Source organism: Trachurus japonicus, chromosome 13 (assembly GCF_045865225.1).
Source record: "Trachurus japonicus isolate A0001 chromosome 13, Traja_1.0".
Classification (NCBI taxonomy): domain Eukaryota; kingdom Metazoa; phylum Chordata; class Actinopteri; order Carangiformes; family Carangidae; genus Trachurus; species Trachurus japonicus.
Genome location: NC_140919.1, coordinates 34,721,912 through 34,738,378, shown reverse-complemented (window position 1 = coordinate 34,738,378; position 16,467 = coordinate 34,721,912). Strand labels below are relative to the sequence as shown.

The following is a 16,467-nucleotide window of genomic DNA, read 5'->3' as shown; positions in this document are numbered from 1 at the left end:
AAGCCATGACCTTTTACTTTTACCACTTCTACCAACATTTAAAAATACAATTATTGCATCGATAATGTGAATGTTTTATACGTGTTAGAACCCGAAGCTGAAATAAAAGAAAACATTCATTCGCGTTTTTCAGCTAACATTAAACACTCGTATTATAAATAGGACTAATTTAAGTCACGTTCAGTATCTAATGAATCTTGTTTGAGACTATTTACGTACTCAAGTCAAAGTCTCTTGAGACGGCATCCCCCTCCTTTTCCAGGCTAGCTAATGCTAAACATCCATTTTTGTTTACACTGCTCGTCACACATCTACTTCTTCCCTGATGTTAATGGCGGTTGGCAAACCAACTAGAAGAGGCGCATTACCGCCACCAGCTGGACTGGAGTATGAATCGTGAGATAAACAAACAAAAAAGAAAGAAAAAAGAATGAAAGAAAGAAATAGATTCTTTGTATTATACCCGTGACTCTTAAAGAATAGGCTTTATGCACAGCTTCACTGCTTACTGAACTTTAGCCAGCTCCTTCATTTCCTGTCTTACATTATTGGACAAACTGATTAATCCAGGTGTGCCTGACCATTGTTGTGAGGTCAGGCACACCTGGATTAATCAGTTTGTCCAATAATGTAAGACAGGAAATGAAGGAGCTGGCTAAAGTTCAGTAAGCAGTGGAGCTGTGCATAAAGCCTATGGATTATAACATTTTGCCCGATGATTTCCCTAACATGTCACCCAGTGTAAGAAACGTCAGTTCCCTCCCCTCCACCGCTGTTTATCACATTTCTATCAGTACATGCCTACAAGTCTCAGCATTGGTTGAATGACTTCTGACTGAGCTGAGGTTCACACAGGTCTGTCCCACCTATGGCACATAGTTTCATGGTGAGGTCCAAAAACACACACATGCCCGCACGCACTCACACACTCACACAACACAAGTTATACTAAAATTACTTTATTACAGCTGATTTCTGTTCAATTGTAACACAATGGTAAATATAATACAAACAAAATAGTAAATTTGATCCTATTTTTTATTGTTTTGTGAATCTTTTTACACAATTTAAATCCTCTTTTAGAACTTTACCATCTCTTGTGTAGTATCTTCATAATCTCTCTGACATTCAATATCAATCTCCACCATCTATACATTTTAATACAGGTTATGAGTTGTAGTGGTAATGTGCCAAAGAAGAATACTGACATCCTCAAAGAAATGCAATCTCTTTTCATAATTTGCCTGTCACCACGTCATCTTTTCAAGCCTTTGTTTCTTTTACTTTGGACACTAAACCAGAACCAACTTGTGTCTATATGTTTCATACATTTCATGCCATCAGCCCAATGATAGGTAAAACATGGAGATGAGACAATGCAGTGGTATCTGGGCTTGGCAACTCAGGTATGGCACAGTGTTTGACCATAGGAAGGATCGCCATTTTGTGTTGCTGATTCTCATTCGATATCCCCCATGCTTTCAGTCAGTAGGACACAATTTGACATCAAAGTTTAAGTAAAAAAAAAAAAAAAAATAGTATCCAGGTTGGCAGAAAGGATCTTATGACTGACAATGATTGACAACAATATCCAGACTACCTCATACACAACGCTGACACAAAAGTGAACAAAAATTGTGCATACAAACTTAAGGTTGGCATGTATGTGAGGTTTGATTGGCCTAACATTCATAACTCTTGGCCTTGGCTTTTGACTTCAGGTAAGATTCTAATAATGATAAATACATTCCCCTTTATCAAATAGCAATAAGTCAGAAAAGAAATGATGAATGTAACCTGTTGTGTTGCAGTAGGTGGAACTACTCACTTGGCATAAAAAATAACTTTAGGGACCAAACCATATATAACTTGTTATAATGCATTCTTTCTAAGGTAGGATATATACACATAAAAAATGGAAATCCCACCGATTTAAGTAAAAGACCCCAGCATTTTTGTGTCCTTGAATATGATAGGAATATATCACAGTATGACATTCAGAGAGAGCCAACATCTGACAAGTTGGCTCTGAATCAGAGTGGAATGGGGACAAATGGTCAAACGTGTGCAGAGTGGGAGAGAGAACAAACTCTGCAGTGATAATGCTCAGATGGCCGGGTGACTAAATAAGTGTCATTTATAAGAGATGACAGCAAACACATGCATGAGGCATTTGTTTCTGTACACAAAACCAAGAATATCTTCCATATGAGCTATGTCCACACAACTCAACACCACTTTAACTTGGAGAGCGAAAGGTTTGCTTATATCAACATGATCTGTCAGTTAAATAAAGTTAGTTTCAGAAATTCTTTTCTTAAAATGCGAGTTTAGTTTTTAAATGTTTTCTTTCATAAAATATACACATATGAACATCTAACTCCAGCTTTGTGATTCAGGGGAGCATATATCCTTATTTTCTATGGATAATCATCTTTAAAAGGCATTTTCAAAGTCTTTTTAAATCCTCTGTATGGAGAGGCTGAGATTAAAAGGGCACCAACTTGTCCAGTGATCTATCATCAACCAGAGAAACGGGAGTGAGCAGAAGGATTATTACTCAGATAGGAACAACAGAGCTAGCAACAGTGCTTATGACACATTGATTTCCTATTTGGCCATTTTTTTCCAGCGTGTGCGTTGACTAGATTTTAGATTTACACGTATATGCTACAATGTCATCATGTAAGCGTGTGCTTGATTCAGTCACCATTGTTCCTGGGTTCTGCTGAGATGGTCCGTCTTTGAAAACTTAGCACCTTTCCAACTTTTAGTGTTACTTAACTGGGCCCCGACATTTTTTGTAACAGTGTTGTTTTACTTTAGTAGTGCCAAGCCTGCTGTCATGGTCATGACAATTACCTCACTACCTTACTCTGCCTGCCCCAATTGAGTTTGTTTAATGGAAATTGTAGCCAAAACACATCCATAAAGTCTGCAGCATCCTCATCCTCTAGTCATTCAAAATTGGCATGAACACACGGAGGACATAGCCAACGACAGCTACAGTGAAACCCACATTCAAAACACAGTAAAAGCTGCAGAGCGGGGGAAATGCTTTCACTTACATACTAGGTCTCGCTCGTGTTTGGGAAATTGCTCCTAAAAATCACAGCACAGGTTAGCTCGACTCCTCAACTGTAACAACATGCGTACCAACAAAACACTCATTCACCAGGTGCTTTGTGAGAAGAAGTCCGATATTAATTTTACACATATTTAGCTGTATAAAGTGCTTTGAAAAAGGCAGCAGTTTTAAAAAGGCACTAATAAAAAAATCAACAGATCAATAGTAGGATTGTTTTGAAGGCAAATGAGTCTCCTTTTTTTCCCCCGCACAATTCCTCCTCTCAACATGTACAATGACATTCTCTGTAATGCAGGGGTTTTCTACTTCACCCCTAGAGTACCACCACTCTAAAGACCTAAAACCATAGTTTCTGATATGCACAAATCCTTTTCTATTTCTCAAAATTCATAACACAAACCACTTGACTGCATACACAGTGAATATAAGAATCTGAAGGTATTTGGATCTGAGGAACTAAAATCACAGGTGTTAAAAGAGACTCAACTAAACATACACTGGCACTGATTAGAAGTGGTTGATGAGATTTTAAGTATTAAACTATAAACATTAAGATTTTTATAATCAAAAGGTTACAAGGCACTGTAATAATGTAGCATACGCCTGAAACAGTTAAGATATCTGGCTATGAATTTGTAAAGTCTCATTTTGGCTAAGAAATCTGGGGAAATTGTCTAACTTATCACAATGACCATTACAGCAGGCTAGTATCACAACAGCAAAGCAAATAAAAAATATTTAGTTAGGTCTGCTGCATTTTTAACCATCATCAGAGAATCGGCCAGTGTATAAATGAGTAATGAACTGTGTAAGTCAAGGAGATGGGCGGGGGGAGGGGGGGTCCTAAACAAAACTGTGATTGTTTGATACCACATTACTAAGGACATAGTTAACACATGTCAAAGGCTTTTTAACAGTGTTTCATGTGCAAAATGAGAGCAATGGCTGTAAATAGCACAAAACATTTTCTAAAAGTTCCATATGAGAGAGAGCTGTAAATAAAAACAAATGGGAGTATTATGCGTCGACAATCAAATTGCTTATGTTATATAAATTTAAGGATCTGTATGTGTGCCGATAAACTGCCGTGAGGACGGGCTGTGCCTTTTCCAGCCCTTTTGACCTGAGCAACATTTATTTAATCACACATCCACATCTGTACATGGGAGAAACGAGGGGGAAGTGTCACAGAGAGAGACAGAGAGCAGAGCTCAGCCAATGCTCTGTCCTGCTGCGTTTGTTGGATTCTACGTCTCCACACTCAAACTCCGACTCCACGGCCGACAGGGGATCTATGTGTAGGAGAGGTGTGACCCGTTAGATATCTGAGAGGTGACACTGGTGCTCCTGCTCATGCTCTGCTCACTGCGCCCTCCTGGCGGTGTCCTCCCCATTGCTTGGGGGCTGTTTTGTACGCCTCCATTGCCGCGGGCGACAAGGGCCGATGCCGATGGGTGGCCCCATGTTGGCGGACCCCCCTGCATGCCCTGCCCCCAGCTCTGCTGCATAGATGCCCCTCCTGGACTGGAGTGATAGTGGTGATGGCTGCCTTGATGGCTTGACCCCAAGCCTGAACCGCCGCTGCCCCAGTGTGGCCCTTGAGAGCTCCCCGACTGGTGGTGGTGCTGCTGATGGTGACTCCAGCTTCCTGTGGCCCCAGGAAAGCTATTGCTAAGGCCCTCTGGGGAGATGTTTGATAGCACCATGTTGCTGAAGCCTAGGCGCATACTCTCTGAGTCAAAAGCCTCAACTTCTCTGGCTTGACGTTCCAGGAGGCTGCGGATTCGTTCCAAGCGTTCGTTCTGCAAGGACAACATCTCCTCCTCGATCTACGGCAAAAAAAACAAAAATAGTAAACAAATATAATTACATACCGAGTGTTTAACAGAAATCATAACATAAAAAGGTACAAAACCGTTTTTTGGACTAGACGGGATGTTTGAAATCCAGTGTACCTGTTGTGCTGCTTCACTTCCAGGGCACTATGGTATTTGTTTTCCAAAAAAGGCAATATACTATATTCCTGTTTACATGAATCCATGGACACTTGGTTTACATTAAACCAAAAGGCCAGCGTTGCAGTATTTGCATTCATATTAAAACATGTTGATATCCAAGTTTTAAAAGTATTCTAAGATGGTGCATTTCTCCTTCTGTCCTTCCTTCATGTACAGTGCACATTAGGGCTGTCCCAAACGATTATTTTTCTCCCGATTAATCTATCGACTATTTTTTTGATTAGTCGATTAGTCTAACGATTAATTTTTTGACTAATCTAACGATTATTTTTTGGTTGACGATTAGTCATTTACAAAAAAACACTTCTGAACACTTCTCTTATTTAAATTCTTCAGATACTCTTTCTGGTGTGCATTCCTCTAAATCAGTGGTTCCCAATCTTTTTTCCTCAAAGCCCCCCCCTTGCTTTTGTCAAAGACAAGCCTTTTTATTCTATTTTGTGCCATCCTTATCCATCCTTATTTTGTTTTATTATATTTCGTTCTATTTTTATTTTGTCTTTATGTCAATTTTCCTTTGTTGTGTCATAATTGTTATCAAGTCCCTATAAGCAGGTAGGTTTTATGTAGGTTTTTGTTCCTATTGATTTTGATGATTTTGATTATCCAATTGGATGTGTTATTGGAATTTTAAAATTTCAATATGCACAAATCTAATTTTGATAACCTCATAACCTCAGAACAAACAAAGCTCTCTGGGGCCCCGACCCAAGGTTGGGAACCAATGCTCTAAAGAATCTTTTTTTTTTGGAGGGGAAAAACTGTGCCACATCAGTTTGCTTTAACCTGGAAAATAGACAGATAAAGCAGAGTGCACACTGAAATATTATCACAATGATTTTGAATAGGCACATTTATTCAGTATAGTCATGGAGCAGACCAGTGTTTCCTCTAGGATGTTTTTTAAGACGGGGGTGCAGGACATCACCCTCACTTATAATCTGCATGCTGTGCTGCGTCCGGGTGCACAGAGACCAGCAGCGGAGTGGATAATAAAAATAAAATTAAAAAAAGACAACATGAGGACGTGTTTATATCTATGGATACATAAAGCAAGGAGACTGTGGCGGGTGGTTTGATTGTCCGACGAGGGAGGGGGCGCGTATGAGTTTCGTTTTTACCGTGCACCCTTCGCTGTGTGTGTGTGTGTGTGTGTGCGTGTGCGTGTGAGTGAGAGAGAGAGAGAGAGTCAATAACGGCGAAATAGCGCTATGCGGAGATGAATGAACGGAACGATATTGCAGCTTCAGGTGCTCGTTCATCGCCGTGGTGCTGCTGTGGCACAGCATGTGTTTTTCTGCTGCACGTAACCCGACGGTGTGTTGTACCTGTCGATCTAATTACGTCATCGACGTAATCGGAAACAACTCGACGGTATGTTGCATGTGTCGACGTATTTACGTCATCGATTAGGTCAATTAATCGGGACAGCCCTAGTGCACATTGGAATAGTTAAGGCTTTGTGTTGCAAACTGTGCAGTAATTTTGCAGCAATAGTGGAATATTAGTTTTCATACTATGTAAATGGACTGACTGTCATAAGATACATCTTTATTAGCACATGGAGTCCACTGATGTCCCAGCATAGCCATGACCAACTTTATCATGAGCAGGTCTAATAAACCACAATAACTGATGACCTGTGTGTGCTCCAACTGCTTCTCAAACTCAAATCTTGCCAATCATGATGGGCAGACCAGTGTAAGTCTCCACAAAAGAATCATTTATAAAAAATTTAAAAAAGGAACCTTCTGCTCCAGTAGTGCTCGTCGAAGTGACACCCTCTGCTCCAGGTCCTTCTTCTCGCGGTCATGCTGGGCATCTGTCTGCATCTTGATCTTGCTCTGGTAGGCGTTGAGAAGCTCCAGCTCCTGCTGTAGCTGCATCCGTAGGCCTTGGCATTGAGCCTCCTGGGTCTCATCCAGGCGAAGCTACGGACAGAGAGAGAGATGATCAAGATCAGGGACCAGGGAGAAAAATGCATTCGTAACTGTTACTGATTTGGACACGTCCTCTAAAAAAGGCAGCAGCATGCCATATGTGTGGTGCCTTCACAGACATGGTATTCCCTCATAAGTTCAGGATTCTGCGACCCTGGCAGACTCACCGCCTGAGTGGAGAGCATTTCATTAATGGAGTGGTCATACTGCTCTGCCAAGATGGCCAGTTTGCGGTGCTGTTCTTGCTTTAGCCGTTTCAGGACAGCCTTGTGCTCTGACTTTGGTGTGGTCTCCAGCAGATGATTCCTCAGTGCTTTGTACTGCCTGGTCTGGATCTTACAGGTGTCCTGGAACTGCTTCTTGATCTGTAGCTCTTTGGACTGTGGTTTACAGAAAAGTGATTTGATTAGGTAATTTCTTTAAAAGCAAACACTAAATAACACAACTGAAGTTTGACAAACAAATGGAGGAAGTGAAAGCCACGCAGTCATAATGCTGATACAGTCTTTGTTGCGTCTGTGATTCACCACATCTTGGCTTACGAAAAATTAGGAAAATGCCAGCTGGGGTGAATTTGCTTATTAGACAACTCCTTGAGGTACCTAGTGCTGCATTATAATGAAAATGAGCATGTCTACTGAATATTCAATGTACATACATGATCTCAAACATATTCTAACCTTGAGGCTCTTGGGTTGCTGGCGAACCTCCATAACATGTTTACGTCGTAGTTCCCTCTCCCTCCTCTTGTTGTACTCCTGCTGATTGGTGAGCTCCGTCTGGTGCTGCAGGCGGATCAGCTCAGCCCTCGTCTTTTGGATGGTGTTGAGCTGGCGGAACTCCAGCTCTTGCATGGACTCGTGGTGCCGGAGAAGCATGGCATGTTCCAAGTCCTTCTGGGTTTGACGCTTGTTTAGCTCCTAATCATTTGCACATGCAAGGACAAACAACAGAGCCTGGTGAGTTATCTTTCTTGTGCAACAACCTCTCATCTCTTAGTTTCCTATGTGATTAAACGGTATTTATAACATTTGAAACCAAGACATACAATGTAGTACTAACCTCTCGCACTAAGTCCTGTTCAACATTGTGGCGAGCAATCAGGATCCTCCTTTTGAACCTGCGGCACTCCAGCTCTAGGTACTGCCTCTGTCTGCGCTGTAAATTGGCCTCCTCCTCTGCCTGGAAGTGTTGGAAGTTCTCTTTCTGCTTGGACAACCACTCCTGCTTTTCTTTTTTAGGTGTTGAATGGTTTTCATTCAGCTCCTAAAGGAAACACAGATCACACGTCACTGCTAGAACTGACTTCACAATACTGATTGTAGTTTATTTGCCAACAGTAAGTAAGCTGAACAGCACGCATATGGAAGAGGACAATGTATGGATGGAGTATAAAACAAACTGATCTCCCTGCCTCTTTCAGTTGTTCCTTGCGAAGTTTGTACTCCCGTTTTTGGGATTCAAGGAAGCTGTTGAGCTCTTTCTTCTGCTGACTCTGGATGTGCTGCTGGAACTTCTTTTCATCGTTGTTAACGGTTTTTGCCTGATGGAGAAAATGCACGTCATAATCAGTTTCCTCTATTCAAAATATTAGCCAGTGTGGATTATAAACCTTGATGAATGCATAAACAAGATGGACATACATCTTTCTCCATGGACGCCTGGTGCTTCTTGATCAGTTTCTCCATCTCCTGGGCAAAGCTATTCCTCTGGTTCTCCAGCTCCTTGTCCAGACGGAGCCTGTGCTCATCCATCTCAGCCTTCAGCTTGTTCTCCAGAGCCATCAGCTGTTTCTGGTGCTGCCGTCTCATGCGCTTGTAGCCCAATATCTGCTCCCTCAACTCAGAATCCTGCTCGTGCTCCTTAATCTGGCGAGTGAGCTGGAAACACAAGACACAGATTCTCTTTATATTGTTTTTGGCTGGAGGGAACAATTTTTTAGCACAATATGTGAGGCAACTACATACGTCAAATAAAAGTGAGGTTTTTAAAAACATGGGGAAAATTATGCTTATTTAAGTGTGTCCAAGTGCGTGACTGTTTCAAGCTGGATCATAACACTGATTCTTATTACAAACTAAATTACAATGTTCTAACTTTAAAAGCAACAGCACGGCTCATGAGGACAGCGTGTCAAAAGATTTTTGTCTTTTAAAAACCTATTGTGGTTTGAAATTTCCAGCAGGTACACAAGCAATTATTTTAGTTATCAAGCAGTAATTTTAGCCACCTTCTTATTTAAACTCCAGTAAAATAAGTGTGTCATTACCACTGAGGCTGTTCGTATAGTGGCAAAGTGTTCCCGGTTTCGTTTTGGCCGTGGAGTTTGTGCAGGTGGTGACTGTGGCTCAGTCGGCCGCGTGTGAGGTTCTGACTCTTGATTATACGTCTCTTGATCCTGAAGTGGACACAAAAATATGCAGGAACAACCTTTTAACAACACATCACAACTACTATAATTAGTTGTAAACAGTGAATAGTGTAAGACATGATTTTATAAACAGACCAGACCCTGAACTTCTTACCGGTTTGAGGTGTATGACGGAGCTGTTGGACATGACCGTGTGGTCTCCCTCCATGTCCACCTCACTCTTGTCATCGCCTGCATCTGTTAGACTGTTGACGGAGCTGCTCTGGGAACTGGCACTGATTGACATACTGGGGATGGACTGGTTGCTCCCAACACTGTTCACTGTACCTGTCCTACCCACACTATGTTCTGGCTCCTAAAAATAGCACATACAGTAGACAGTAACAAAGTTACAAGAAGGCTCTCCAATCGCACGGGTGGACATAACACAATAAAACACAGCCCTGCTAAACTGGACATGACAGAGAAAGAGAGAGATTCTGGTTAATAGCAGTTGAAACAGTCACATGACAAACCTCCTCCTCCTCTTGTGCCTCAGTTGTAGGGCCATTGTGGGCTTCCTGGAACAAGATCTTCTTCATTTTACGATACTGCAGATTGTCCAGCTCCCGCACGGCATCCTTAGTTCGATTGATCAGGTCCATTAGAACCGAGTCTGGTCGTTCGCGCTGGACAAATGCATGCTGGAGAAAAGACACAGAGAAACCCTTACATTCAAATCCTGACTCCTTAACTTAAAATCCTGAGTTCTAATGTGGCTATGAAGCATAACATCTATTGAGTCTATCAAAGCCATTTTCTGATTCCCACCTTTAGGAGCTCTTCAGAGTTCGGCCTGTCCTGGGGAAATTTCTGAAGGCACGAATCTACAAAGTTTCGGAAATAATCCGTCCTAAAGTTGAAAAGAGAAAAATGATGCAACTGTAGTTATTTCGTAGACTTTTTAAGACACAATACAACAGCGCTTAAGAATGTAATTCCAAACTCACCATTCACTAGACTGCAGCGTGGGGCTCTCATTCTGTGCTATATGGTATAAGGCACTCATTGCGTTCATGTTGAACAGCGGAGGCTTCCTCTCAGCTACAAGTCAAGAAGTGAGATTTGAAGAAGAGCAAAATTATTAGAGAGAAATATGACAGATTAAGAATGAATTTAATGATGGCTACAAGATGTTTGGTACAAAGACAGGTGTAGTGATTTGAGCAATACAACAAGAAATGAGGAAGAATGTATAATGTGAATCAGGCAATACACAATAGTGACTCTACCTAATTCAATGCAGGTGATTCCCAAAGACCAAATGTCCACCTTTCCATCGTACTGACCCTCGTCCATGGCTAAAATGACTTCTGGGGCCATCCTGAGAAAACACACAAAGCACAATGATGTGAATAACATGAATGGTGCTCCAGTGTTGTAAGGACATGGAATAAACACATTGCAAACTGAAACTGAACTGGCATGAAAGAAAAAATAATAACACACTCGTGCAGTCACAAAGATTTTTAATAACTATGCTCTGAGTCATCACAGTTGATATGAGTAAAAAACAATTTGCTTCTTTCATCATACCGCCTGCTCAACAAGTTTTAGAAAATTGAAATTGTTCCCATCCACTGTGGTTTGTTTTTACACAAGTGCTCTAATGGTAAGGTAATAGTGACCTGTTGTCAACAGGATAAAAGGAAGATTTTCCGTGTAGACTGTGGCTTCATTCCCCCACACTTTTTAAACTCATACAGCAGCTGCTTTTCTCCTCAGCAACACTGCATATGCACACTTCAATATTTGTATATTGCAAGTTATATTGTCATTGCAATAATGACTTGTTTTATTGCACATCACAGATTTTTCCCACATCATGCAGACCTATTACTCTGCTGTAAAATATTTTAAATATAATTTTTTTGGCTTACCAATATGGAGTCCCAACAAACGAGTTGGCAGGGCAGGCAATGGAAGCAGAGCCAAAGTCTGCTAGTTTCACCTGCCCTGGCTCTGTTAGCAAGACGTTCCCCGCTTTGATATCTCTGTCAAGCACAGAAATAAAGGATTATAACTCCACACAGACAACACAACGCCTGAGGCATAAACACTCGGTGCCCCGCATGCTCCTGAACACTTGAGACACTCACCGGTGAATCATGTTGTGGGAGTGAAGATAAGCCAACCCTTGAAGAGCACCATGGGTAATTGCAGCTATTTCAACTTCTTGTAAAGGTTTCTTGTGAACTGAAGGGGGACACATTCACCAACAGCAATGTAAATGGATGTTGAACTTGAAAAGGGAGACCACCCTCTCTGCTGATACTCATTCAGCCTCATGCAGTGACCAAAGGTTTTCAACTCACCTTCTAACAAATCAGAAGCAGAGCCCAGACAATACTCCATAACCAGCTGCAATGAAACAGAGTGTTCTTTGTGAATTACATATTTTTACATCTTAGACATCAGTGGGTAATACAGGGCAGTCGTCATCACTGTTGATGTTGAATACTGAATCTTACCCAGGCGGTGTGCTCTCGCAGGTAACATCCTTTGTACTCTATGCTGTTTGGGTGCTGTATCCTCTGCAGGAATTTCACCTCCTTGATTATGTCTTGCCATTTCTGTGAGAAAGCAGAAAGCAGAGCGGTGAAACAACACTGTACTGATGTGTACTGATGTGTAAATGTAGCCAACAACAGCTTGTTAACATGCGGTTGATTATTAAAAGCCCCCATACCTCAGTGGACTGCTTTCCACTGTAAGACATCTTCTTGATGGCCACCACCTCATTTGTCCGCACATCCTGTGCCTGAGTGATAAGCACATTACAGTTTGGTGTGATTATCATCTTCCCTTAATAACTTCAGCAATGAATACGCATTTTCCTTTAAATGTCTTCAAATATGTTTTTACATGGTTAAATTGAAAGTCATTAGATATGACCTCATTGCCCAAAAACCGTGATCCAAACTGTACTAGAGACTCAGCTAAATGATTCACTTTACGATTCAGACTATGAAGAGTCAGTGCAGCTGTTTGGGTGACATGGCACATTGTACAACACAGATGCGAGCTCGCCAGTGACACAACCACCACTACAACAACAGACTGGGACCTGTGGTATGATTCACATTGAATAAAAGAGCAAAGTCACAACCAAAACATTACATTTTCAAAGATACGTGAGAAATAAACACATAATCAGAATCACAAAATATCCATAATTGATTTAGCTTCTCCAATTATCAGTTTGAAGTCAAGTGTTGACTACTGTTGGCTGAAACACAGAGACAGTGTCACTGCAACAGAGCTGTCTTTTTATCAGTCCATCAGTCTGAGACCACTCTCATATTCACTTGAAAGGGAAAGTGCCATCAGACTTTTGGACGCCCCTGTGTTCTAAAATGTTGTACAAATCCTTTGTGGTTTACACAACAGCGCTGTATGTGAATGTAAATACATGTGAATATAAAATATGAAAAAAAAAAAAAAGATCTGGTGATAATGGCAGCGTTCATATTAACCTCTCCCAAAAACATAAAGAGGTACTAATTTTGCCATTCATGTAGCACAAAAAACTTAGGTTTAAATACATCCAACTGACTGAGGAATTGCATGGCCTGACAGCTCTTTTAATTTTTTACTGGACTCATAATTGTCCTAATGTGCTAAGATGTCCTAAGATGCTGCACTTTTAATGGCGTTGGGTATCAGGTATCAGAATAAACATGGCCCCAGGTTTGGAAACGTGTACGTTGAAATACTCACAAAGTATACAGCACCAAAGCTGCCATGGCCGATCTCACGCAAATCTGAGAAGAGCTTTTCTGGATCCTCCTTGAAGAAAAGATCCGCAATTTCGGGGTCCTTCAGGCTCCCCGCCCGACTGCTGTTGGGCATAATGGGGAGTTGGGGGGCAATGCCGCTGCCGCCAGCAACTATCTCGGTCTGCGACAGCGACTTGAAAGCCCCCACCGATGGCTCATCTGCAGGACAGTGGTCTCATATGTGTTCAGCCCTAAAAGTACAAGGAGAAGCAAATATGAGTACAATGGAAAGGACACAACAGCACCAGAGTGGGTGAGCCTAATGAATTCATGTGTCCCCTGTATAAAATACAGGGCCTCATTATTAATTCAAATCCAATATGCTCCAAAAACAGCTTCTGGACATTTTCAGGCCAGATAAACACATGCTCTACCTTACTATGCTACAGTGAGACTAGGCAATGTGAAACAACTAATCGGTCTAAAAATCACTGCTCTGGGATTGTCAAGCTGTGCAATAACAGGCCATTAACCTGAGTGAAGAAAGGTCATGCAAAACACAAAGTGAACCATGATGTCAGGTGCAAATGTGGACAAATAGCCGGTCGGAAATCCTGAGGTAGCAAGAGATAAGTCTCCTGTTTCCATGGTAACAGGGGCTACAGTAAGGAAATCAGTGGGCTGTGTCCTAACAACCACCTCTCACACCTTCAGTGACTGGTATGTAGACAGACAGATGTGATGAGGATACAAAGGACCTGCTCGGACAAAGAAACCAAGGTAATAACACTGCTTCACTATGAGATAAATGCCTTAAGTTAAACAAAGCATTCCAGTGATAGGACTACTTGTCAAACCTGTACTTGGTAAACACACACACGCTCAAACATGGCATTTATGTAACCTTTCTATAAGTGATTAAGAGTCAGTTCAACAAAATTACTCACACACACACACACACACACACACACACACACACACACACACACACACACACACACACACACACACACACACACACACACACACACACACACACACACACACACACACACACACACACACACACACACACACACACACACACACACACACACACAAACAACAAAAAAACATCCCAGACAAGATTTTCACAACCAAAACATCTCTGTACAATGCAGATATTTTCTTTCTTTTTACGTCTATCAACTAATCAAATCACTTGATTGGCGATTAACTCACTATTTTTAACAGATAAATGATAAATGATCAAAATGTAGTTTAAGTACACACTTCCAGAATCAGCCTTAAAATTGTAGCCGTTTGCTGTCTATCAAGCGGTTCGTTACACAGCTTTACTGCTGTAATACAGATGTAGACTGTAAAAGATCGCCGAGGAACATTTACTGAGTACATGCGGCTCAGATGATCAGCTGCAAACAGATGCAGAGCTGACGCTAGAGTCACAAGACTTCTTTCCCAGCCTGGGAGAAACAGCCCCCAGTTCTAGCAGACATCTTTTGTCTCACAACAACACTGAACAACTCACTATTCCACACAAATACAGCCACGGCCCTGAAATAAAGCCTCATTACCATGTGGGACTGTGCCTCTTTATTGCCATTGTTCTTTACTACATTGTTGCTCTTGAATGAGCTTTGTTGTTATATCTCATGATGGCATTTTCAACTGTGAACACGTGAGCACAAAAGTGAGTGATGATAACTGATACCTTCATAAAACACTCTTGCGTTCCAACTAGCACACACTCATGCACAAGAATGCAGCAGGACAGGACAACAAAGCTAGAGGGCTGGAATTCCCAATGTATGCCCTAAATGCAACGCATTTCTCAGCATTTCCTGTTCGCATAGCTACAGGAGGGTAGGACTGGGCCCTGGTGAACATGTTGACTAGTAATTGTCTGTCTTACTAGACGTAATAACAAAAAGGCATACTTTCAGACATGCACTGGACAGAAAGTTTTTAAAAGCTGTAATTTCACGCAGATCATTTTCCTTTACAAAATATGACCGTAGTCTTCTTGGAAATCAGCACACAACTGAAACTTATGAGTAATGTAGGTCAGTTAAGACATTTCCCTTTGGCTGTCCAATCCATAGCTCAAAAACCTCCCCTATCACATTGTGTCCACCAACAGTGTTTCCTTTATGTATATTTACCACCCATGTCAAAAAAAAAAGTAGAAACTTAAGACTACAACATTATAGCCCATGTATGTGTACATACATGCCTGCATCACAGTACATTAATTGTGTGGCATTTCGTCCTGATCACAGTTGGGACAGGTACACACTTGTAAATGCAGTTGTGGTGTTGCTCTGGAATCTTTAAATTACTGTTAAATGATCACGACTTGCCTTAGAGCAACTCCATAAATATCACCCCTGGGTTGGCAGCCCTGCCTTGCCTTGCTGCGTGTTATCCTGAGTTACCTCTGGCTAGGTAACACCCCGCTGGAGTTACAACACAAGTGGAGTTAGGAGGAGCACTTGGTGAGATTTGCTCAAAGTTGTCACTTTCCCCACAGCCATTTCAGTTGTCACACAGAAAAGTCAAACTAAGCCCACAAAGAAATGAGACGAGCCACCGTTGACTGTTATGTTAGCTGCCCACCAAAACTTAACGTTGGCTAAGTTACGTGTCATATGATGAAACAGCCCCAGTAACATTTCACAGCGCGCACACTACGCGGGGAGTTCAATAACTGCGCGGACGACATAAAAACAAACCAACTTTAAGAGCCATTTATCACAAAGTGCTAAATTAGCAGGCTAGCCTGTGTGATGTTTGCTAAGTTAGCTTAGCCAGTTAGCTCAAACTCACCCTCCTCTGACAGGCCAGGTTTCAGCGCTACAGATAATGTCGTGTAGCGTCAATTCAAAACACTTTCGGATCGTAAAAGTACTCTTCCCGTTTCATACCAGGTGCGGCAGTTTCGCCCGCTAAATTCTTGTGGTTCTTAACGCTGTCAGTCGATTACAACACACAGATTTGTTGAATATTATGTGTTAAAATCCCCACCCTTGAAGTAACTGGGATCCCAGTGCCAGGCAGCTCCAAAGATGGCTGCCGAGCGCTGCACCGCCGCCTCCCTTCGTCAAAATACGTGTTGGGGAAAATGTGAGGGAAGTTCAAACCCCACCAAAACACCCATAAACAAACCGCGACAGTGTCCGCGATGTCGGTACAAAAACTGGAGATTTGACCCTAGCACACTGGCATGTTAACTACTTAGCTGCTTAGATATGCTGTAACTCTGCCTGGCTGTCCGTCTTCCCTCGGCATAGTG

The 16,467-nt window shown here is 41.8% G+C and overlaps 2 protein-coding genes across 3 annotated transcripts in view; one reads left to right on the top strand and one right to left on the bottom strand.

Moving 5' to 3' along the window:
• Window positions 1–13,144, top strand: part of gmfg (glia maturation factor, gamma) — a 25,380-nt gene extending 12,236 nt beyond the window's left edge. Inside the window, exon 9 of the mRNA XM_085796205.1 lies at window positions 13,130–13,144. The gene's annotated coding sequence lies outside the window, so the exon portion shown is untranslated. The remainder of the gene's footprint in view (window positions 1–13,129) is intronic.
• On the bottom strand, window positions 944–16,467 carry taok1a (TAO kinase 1a). Of its 2 annotated transcripts, none has more exons than XM_085796188.1 (20): window positions 16,002–16,467; window positions 13,177–13,426; window positions 12,146–12,217; window positions 11,928–12,029; window positions 11,772–11,817; window positions 11,556–11,652; window positions 11,337–11,450; window positions 10,689–10,780; window positions 10,407–10,500; window positions 10,228–10,309; window positions 9,933–10,100; window positions 9,572–9,772; window positions 9,316–9,444; window positions 8,690–8,926; window positions 8,461–8,589; window positions 8,109–8,312; window positions 7,727–7,966; window positions 7,214–7,426; window positions 6,855–7,037; window positions 944–4,917 (listed from the first exon to the last, which is right to left on the bottom strand). In XM_085796188.1, the coding sequence occupies exons 2-20, from the start codon at window positions 13,306–13,308 to the stop codon at window positions 4,381–4,383; spliced, it is 3,072 nt and encodes a 1,023-aa protein (XP_085652314.1). In that variant the 5' UTR covers window positions 13,309–13,426; window positions 16,002–16,467; the 3' UTR covers window positions 944–4,380. The 2 variants fall into 2 exon arrangements, with proteins under 2 accessions (XP_085652314.1, XP_085652313.1); XM_085796187.1 differs by having other exon boundaries at window positions 16,200–16,467.